The sequence below is a fragment of the Poecilia latipinna genome, unplaced genomic scaffold (assembly GCF_001443285.1).
Source record: "Poecilia latipinna isolate Pla-1442-1.1 unplaced genomic scaffold, P_latipinna-1.0 Scaffold375, whole genome shotgun sequence".
Lineage (NCBI taxonomy): Eukaryota > Metazoa > Chordata > Actinopteri > Cyprinodontiformes > Poeciliidae > Poecilia > Poecilia latipinna.
In genome coordinates this window covers 95827-104669 of record NW_015112991.1, presented here as the reverse complement: position 1 = coordinate 104669, position 8843 = coordinate 95827, and the positions used below count along the sequence as shown (strand labels likewise).

The following is an 8843-nucleotide window of genomic DNA, read 5'->3' as shown; positions in this document are numbered from 1 at the left end:
GCAACATACCTAAAGTCAGCTTCACAACACCTTATGCAAACAAATGCCGTTTCCCATCATGTGGGAAACGGCGTGGAAACAAGAGAAGCTGTGTGAGAAGCTCTGCCCTGTGATTGGACTGGTCCAATGCTGAGCATGCCTCCAGCCCCAGGCTACCTCAGGACAGCTGACCAACAACAGCAGAGGACAGTTGTGAGACACCAGGATTCGCACTGGGACGGTCTAAAAATAAACCACCAGTCGAAGATAAAAGCATTAAATTAAAAAAAATGATAAAAATACCTGCAACACACAGATAACGATGCAAGTGAGTAGTTAGTACACACTGCAGCGCCAGGCTCAAAGTAATGTGGAAAACCCTGCATTACCATGGAAACAGCTACATCAAAAACAGAAGATCCCAGGGATTCCTCAACCTGCATGCTGCTAATACAGCAGCCAAACACTTCCAACACAATAGACAATACCAATTGTCAAGAGGCCCAGCTTCATTAGGCAAGACTTTCGTTTCTGTTCTGCATGACTCTGCAAACCCCTTGATGGCGCAATTTCCTCTCACCTAGAAGAACATTCACCTCTAAGAGGACCTGCGCAGCTGGATACTGTCGTCATGATGATATGCAGAAAAAAGCTTCTCCTCTCTGCACTCTTTCTTCTGTACATTAAGTAACAACTACTTGAAAAATACCAGGTTTTCATAATACATTCTTAGCAGTTTGTACCTTCTGCAGTATATTTTTGCAGTGAAATCAAGCTGTCTGTTGTAGGACGTTACGTATCAAAACATGTATATAAATATGCCTTCTTTGAAAACTGATGAGTTAAGTAGAAAGTGGCTGGTACAACACAAAGTATTTATCTTTTAAAAATTATTTTTGATCTATTTTTGATTTCATAGTAAATAAGAACATAAATATCCACGAACGTTCACTGAAAAGAAGACTGAGGTATGTCTATGTCTGCATTTAATTGATTAAAACTGGAAAAATATTTATCAGTCTTTAAACAGCTACTTTATTCCACTAAAATATTGCAAGCGCAGTTTATGACTGGGTGGATTTAATAAACTGCATGTTTGTGGGTGATTTTACCCAAGCTTGGACCTTGATCACTTAGAAGAATATGCTAGAAGAAAGTTGTGGTCATGTGATATGCAACACAGCTACATTTCTAAAAGATTTTTGCATAATATGCTAATTGACTAAAAAACTTTTGCACTACTAACTAAATAAATAATATAAATAATATAAAATATATCACATCCCTGTTTCTCACCTTAAATGCCAATTAAACTTTTCCAACATTTTAAAATCCCTCGTAGGAGTCCTGATGAGAAAACACAAATTTCATCCCTATATTGTTCATATCAGGGATGTACAAACTTTGTCACCTGGAAAATCGTCAAGTAGTAATTTTTTGTAGTAAAAGGATTCTTCCTGTTTTAGATTAAGAAATGTAAACAGGATTTTGAACATTTTCTGTATTAAAAGAAATGCTTCTAGCTGCGTCACTTTTAGGCAAAATGTTTACTATATTTACCCAAGTTTAATAAATGAGATTAAAGTTGATTTGGATGCAACAAAATCGCCTTTTAGTAATTATATGTGGTTCTATTTATTAAAAATGCTTCGTTATTTAAAAAATTATTAAATTGGGTTGTTGTAAGAAAATTATGCTGGTTATCACAAATAAAACGTCTCCATCTGCATCAAGACCTTATGCTGAATGTGTCATATCCGTGTCATTCTTGAGTTGCAGTTGGTGGGCCACACAAAATCAGCTCAAGGGCCACAAATGGCTCCCGGCCGCACTTTGAACACCCCCGGTTTATATCTCGCAAAATCTTCCGAACTGACTGAACCAGGGGTAAGTAGGGAGTTGCCCCACTTACTTACTCTCCCACTTTCAGTCCCTCTGACCCGCCACTGTCTGAATGGGAAGGGCGGGGACGAGAAAGGCGCGTGGATGTGTGTGTGTGCATGCGCATATTTGTGTTTCTGTGGGTGGAAGGGGGGAGGGGTGGCGTGCACGTGGTCGGTGTGGGTGGATCCAAGCACGCGGTAGGGTAAGTAAGTATGCAGCAACGGGAGGAGGATAGGGAGTGGGGGTGTCTGACACGTCATCAGTGGGATCAGCTCACACACACAAAAAAAAAAAATCAACCCCACTTCCTTATTCTCCTTTGACCTAATCACAAATCGTTACGTCCACCCTATCAGTTTCCATCGCAAACACATTAGGTGATAAATGTTAATGATTACTAGTTTTTTTATTTCCCCTCAGAAATTAAAATTAGACAAGCTGGGAGCGTGAGGGCCCGCCCCAGTGCGCGCGCGTGTGTGTCATAAGATAGCTGAGCAATGTCAGGGTATTATGTAAAGAGCAGCCTCGGCTCGCCACCGCCCTGCCGGTGCCCACTGAGCAAAAATACATCCACTTAAATTAACTCTTTCACAAATAACAAAAACGGTGCGGCAATTATGACATAACTGCTTATTTTATTAGCATTTTTTATAATATTTTAAAACTTAAAAAATGCTACCACCACATACAAAGGGGTATGCTTATGTTGGGTCTCTGCAACAGATTAATACTTTATTTAAATGAACTCTGGAAAAAAGGAAATCCTCTGCTGTGCCTCCATTACACACAGGCGCGCGCGTACGGTGAGTCACAAGGGTGTTGAAACACCGTCACACACACACACACACGCACACACACTACAGGCGCGCAAAGAAGTAGTTCAGAAAAACAACTTTGGCCATTTCCGCCTTTAGATTAAACGATCTATGCATGACCCAACAAGCCAGATCAGTGACAGTTTGCCTTCTAAGTGGCGCTGAAAGCCTTGAAGTGCGTCCCGTCATCACCACAGACAGGCAGGTTAAATACTACAACCCCAGTTCTCCCAAAAAACGCTGTTTGAAATGTCACTCCGCTCTGCTTTCTGCGCTCCCTTCATGCATCAGTCTGCAGATTAACTCACCACGTCTTGTTTGTTGTTGCTGCTGGGCTTGCCATTCCAGGTACCTGGCCGCCTCCAAAAGTGTGTCGATGCTCATTTCGCGTAAACCCTGACGGCAGGGGGGGACCCGGTGGTCCCGGACGGAAAGAGGGGGGGAATGGAAAGTAGTGCCCCGGTATTAAGCGCGACGTGCGCGGCTTCACTCCCGTGTGAACCCCCCTTGTGCGGTTCTCCAGAAAGCAGGCGGCCAGTTTTTTTTAATCGAGCCAAACAGAAAGTAGATCCCGAAATACGTAAAGAAAAAAAAAAAAAAAAAAAAAAAAAAAAGGTTGCAACAAGATGGCGAAGCGAGCACGGGAATACACACAACAAGGCAAGTCGTGTTCTCGGTAAGGCCCGCCCCTCACGGATTCCTGCCCCGCCCTGTTACTACGGCCGTTAGCAAAACCCGGCGACCGCCTCGCGCGTTCCTCCACTTCGCTGCTTCTTTTCACAAAATTTAAGCTTACCACTGGTTTCAACATTTCTCACACAATTAAAATATCATTAATAAAGTCTCCGGAAACACTTCAACTCGCCGTGTAACGTCATATTTCCGTGGGACTCTTTTTAGAAATAGTCTGTTGACGTCATCGGTGCTCCGCGGTTTAGCGCCATCCGTTGGCCCGCAGCGCATGCAGACGGATCAGGCGCCAGCCAGCCAATCAGCGCTCAGAACAACAAGGCATGGTGCTGGTCCACATGGGCACCCGCCCGGCTCGAGGAGCAGCTCATTTGCATGGCGAGAGCGTGACTGGCCACCCCGCTGTCTCCAGATCAGAGCCGTCAGTCAAACCCACAGGGGCGGGGCCTGGAAGCGTGGAAGTGGTTCCTCTCTGGGAAGGAGGAGCTGACCGCCGCCTCTTCTCATTTTACCTCCGATGAGGTCCCGATGAACTGGACTGACTTTTTATTCATTTCAGAAATTTCAAAATAGTAGAGGGAAATATTACGAAGAAATATAAGCATAACACATACACTGCAAAAACACAAAATCAAAGTATTTTGGTCTAGTTTCTAAAGCAAGTGATTGATTAATTTATTGGTTCATATTTTTGTTCACTTCAAATAAGACATAACTAACTTAGAAGTAACCTTTAAGTCAATTTAGCTCCATTAATGAGAAAGTTCTAGTGCCACTGACACATTATTTAATTTATAACATTGGAAAATGTCTTGTTAGAAGTGAAATCATCTGCCAGTGGAACTATAACCTTTTCATCAATATTAAGGAATTATTTTTTTAAATAAATCTCCTACATCTTGCTGAAAAGATACTTGTACATTTGTTTTTCATATTTTAAGATCCAAGATATTTTTACTGGAAACTAGACAAAAAGCAGTTGGCAAAAAAAAAAAAAACATGAAAAACATGAAAAGTATGTATCTTTTGGGAATTTTGTGTTGAACAATATGATGTCCCACGTTTAATTAATCTTATACTGTCTTTTTTGGAAAGGTTTTTGAATATTATTATTTTTCTTATTATTTTTCATGTACACCATTAGAACAGCCTTTTAAACTTAATGCTTGTAATTTCAAGGACAAACTTCTATGTTCACCATGTTCAACATTTACAACCCTTATCGTTCTTTTTTGTGTACATAATGAATAGATTATTGTTTTATTGATTAACCCTACATTCAGCACATTATATAACATGATTGTTCACCCAAAAGGTTTCCTATATTTCCCAGTTTTCCAATACTTATGTGAGTTTTCCAACAAGTTTGATTGAAATTCACACCCAGAACTTTTATTTATACACTCACTGGTTATTGTTATTTCCAGGTTTATTTAAAAAGTTTCAAGAAGACATAATATTGTTTTATTTACTTTTATAGATAATTTATTTAATTCAAACCATCATAATATAAGTTTACTAATTTCTGCTAACCATGTGCTCATGACACATTTTAAAAATGTTCTTGAAACCTTATATGATTCACTGATGATGAACAATTTAAATAACTCGGGGCCTAAAACTGAGCCCTGTGGTACATCGTAAGAGACACCAATGTTGAATTGTAATTGTCTATCTCAAAATTGTTTCTAATACTGCATGTGAAGTTAATTGCTAATGTTTCATGGGTTTTATTTTTACTATCCATGCATCCTTCAGAAGCGAGAGTCATGTTTAAATTATTTAACATATCAAATTATGTTTTTAGTTTAAAGAAAGTTAAAAGTAAGAATGTATGCCAAAAAATTGTGAATTATTTTCTGTCATTCTTTGTAAAGTTAGGTAATCATGACTGTTTTCATTTTACACAGGAATGTGCCTTACAGACATTTAATGACATACTTATGTGTCAGTGAAAAATAATTAGATGTCTAATTTTCCCCGCAGCTGATTGATGGACAGAGCTATTGTTCCAACAACCCATAAATCAGATTTGTACGGAAATATGACAGGAGGAAAGTCTCAAAGAAAGAAAAAAGAAGATTGAGACAATAAACTTTCAGCTAGTTCATCTAAAACTTGCAGCTTTGCAGCTATTTTAGTTAAAGTTTTAGGGAAAGTAATTAACTTTATCGGCATCAGTAAGACATGCTGTGATTGGCCTCTTTTCTCCATTACTAAACATGGCATTTGCTTGAGTAACATTTTTGAAAAATTTAATTTTGGAGTATTTTTACAACATTGTGCTTTTTCCTTTTACTTGAGTAATTTTAATATGAAATATTTTTGTTATTTGAGTAAAATGTCTGAATTTTCTACGCACTGACTGGCAAACAAACATGTTTTAACCAAAAATTCACCAGACACAGAAACACACCTGCAGATTTTGATAAAGTTTCACAATTTTTTTATTGAAAGGAGCTGATTTGGAAAAAAAAATATTTTGCTTGATGTTATTTGTGTTAATTATATAAATTATTGTCATTTTCAACATTAAAATACCAAAATTTCCACTAAACTTTATATTTTGTTCCATCTAGATATTAAACTATTGATAATTTGATCAGTTACTCAGTACTTGAGTAGACTTTTTACCAAATACTTTTTACTCTTACTGGAGTAATAAAAGGAGGGGCACTTTTTACTTTTACTTGAGTAAAATTATGTTGAAATAATGCTACTCTTCCTGGGTCTATTTTAAATGTCTGACATAATGCCATAAATCACATACTGTTGTGTGATAGGAGACAAAAAGAGAAAAAAATAATTTGGTCTTCTTTAAGAGAAAATAAATCCTAGGATTTACCTGAACGTTAGTGGTTTATGTGCATGTAAAGTGACAATATAATAAAACACGTGGGTCATCTGTGTGTCTCCATAGCAACAGTCTTTGATTGGACGCCACTGAGTCCTATATCTCCTCTACATGAATACATCAGCCAATCACAACATCAGCTCAGAAATACATTGGCGCTGACGTCACAAGCTAGCTCCTAACTAAGCTAACTGAACAACTGAACAACACATCACTATTTCCTCATCGATTTTAAAGAAATTAACGCAATTTAAGAAAAGAAAACAACGCTATTGTGTGAAAAGCTAACAGAGATAATTGAGTAAATACGGATGCAGCACATGAGCCGTGCCGGAGGAGCGAGGAGGAAGAGCGATGACTTGAAGAGTCAGTGGGGTGGGAGAGACGTGAGGAATGGATTGAGGTGACCCAGTTAGAAATGCTGCATCACTTGTGGATCTACACAACAAAGAGGAATAACCAATGCGCAATTTTATGGAGAAAAACAGAATATTTAACATGGCTACTCATTATTTATTTCTATAATTATACAAAAACATATTTAAATTACATTAATGTGATAGAAATAGGTTTGAGTCCCACTTCTACAGCAAAGATGTCCAAACGTTTTGTAACATTGGCCAAAATCATCGAGTCAATGGAGGGAAAAAAAAAAAAAAGTTAAATCAAGCAAATGAAGTTTAAAAAATTTAAAAAGGACTTTTGCTCGTTTGCTGCATTAAAAGAAATACATCTAGTTTTCAAATTTATTTATTTATTTTTTGGCTCAACTGAACAAATTTATACAGGATTTGCATCACATTCTGTCAAAATGTTTGCTGTATTTACCCAAGTTTAATAAATTAAAGTTGATTTGGATGCAGCAAAGTCGCCTTTTTAGTCATGGTTCTATTTCTTATAAAAGTTTGGTTATAAAAAAAACAGCACTTTGTATCATTCTTCAATTGCAGTTGATGGGCCGCAAAAAATCAGTTGAAGGCTACAAACGGCCCCTGGGCCGCACTTTGACCATCCCTGTTCTACATAACATTTACATCCAAGCTAAGTAGCCATTTTATTTATAAAATTTAGCTTTAAATAGATCTGAACATGCCCTTACTAACATGAATTATCTAATATTTAGTTGATATAAACTTAAAATCACAGTATAAATATCTGTTAGTTTGTTTTTATAAGATCAGTGAAAAGTATTGATTGATTACCTCTGTTTAAATCAATCACACTTCCTCAGCAGGCTTTTTAAGGTGCACTGTGGTTTAAACTAAAGTATTTTCTTAATGAAACATGCAAACTATTTCTCTCGTATGCCTTATTTTGATTCGTTTGGTGTATTTTGTTGATTTTAAGTAATAAAACACTCAAATTATTGCATAACTGTGACGTTTAAATAAATGATATTCAGTCCTTTTTATATAAATATAACTTTGAAAAGTGCGGTATGCATTTGCATTTACTCAAAATGCAAATGCATACCTAACCCTACAACCTTTCACACTGCGTCTCCATCAGTTTGGGTTTTCTGTAACAGAAAATTAAACAAAAACACACAAAAGTTTGTTTTTGTAACAAATGTGAAGAAGTTTGTGGTGGATAAATATTTTTGCAAGGCAATGAATATAGGTATAAAATAAAAATATTGTGCATGGTTCCACTAGAGTGCGCTATATCCTAAAACACAGCTTCTCTTTACCTCCTCTCGCATTGCAGGGATTACAGCACAAGATGTAAGCCGCACCTGATGACATGAAACCCATTAAAATGAGCAGAAAACCTGCAGAAATCTGCCTCATTCTGCAGCTCAGAGGCTGACACACTGCATTAAAAAGGGAGGATGCTTTATGAAAACACTCTGCTGCCATAAGCAGCATGAGGCCGATCTGTTGTAAACACTGACCTTGAAACCTCTCGACACATCTGTGACACGCCAGCATATTTGGATTTCTGCTGGCTTACACCTCCCGCTTTCTGCTCCCGCCAAGAACCGGACTCAGCCTTATATCAGAGGCGGAGAGAAAAATGGGTGACCCAAAAGCAAAATAAATGAGAATTTCATCTCTGCTCAGTTTTAATGTCTTCGGCTTGAATGAGGGAGAGGCTGGGAGGATTTAGGCCAATGTTTCTACTCCACTGGCTCCACTGAGAAACGGGTTATTACACAAACAGAGCCGCGCAGTAACTAGTTTTGGCCAAATGAGCCAAAATTGTAGACTCAAAATTAGTTGCAGGTCAAAGTTACAGTTACTTGAATAAGTTTTGAAATGTGTGTGTGTATATATATGCTTTTAGGAGTATTTGTACTTCTTAGTTTTACTTTAGTAATTTTATTATGAAGTATTTCTACTCTTACTAGAGTAAAATTTCTGGATTTTCTACACTCTGAATAAAAACCAGTTTTAACCAAAAATACAACAGACATAGACACACACCTGCAGCTTTTTTTAAAAAAAAGTTTGAGTTTTTTTTATTGGAAAAAAAACTGATTTGGAAAAAAAATCTTTTGTCTAATTTTGTTATTTCTGTTACTTATTTGAATTATTATCAATTTGGTCCTTAAAATATCAACATTTCCACTTTATTTTACATTTTTTTTCCATCTGTGTAATTTTTAACTATTAAATGAG

General features: G+C 37.2%; 1 protein-coding gene across 1 annotated transcript in view; it reads right to left on the bottom strand.

Moving 5' to 3' along the window:
* Nucleotides 1-3363, bottom strand: part of mntb (MAX network transcriptional repressor b) — an 18041-nt gene extending 14678 nt beyond the window's left edge. The window contains exon 1 of the mRNA XM_015036656.1: nt 2987-3363. Within this exon, the coding sequence (XP_014892142.1) occupies nt 2987-3062 (76 nt within the window). The 5' untranslated portion in view covers nt 3063-3363. The remainder of the gene's footprint in view (nt 1-2986) is intronic.
* Between the last annotated feature and the right edge of the window lie 5480 nt (nt 3364-8843).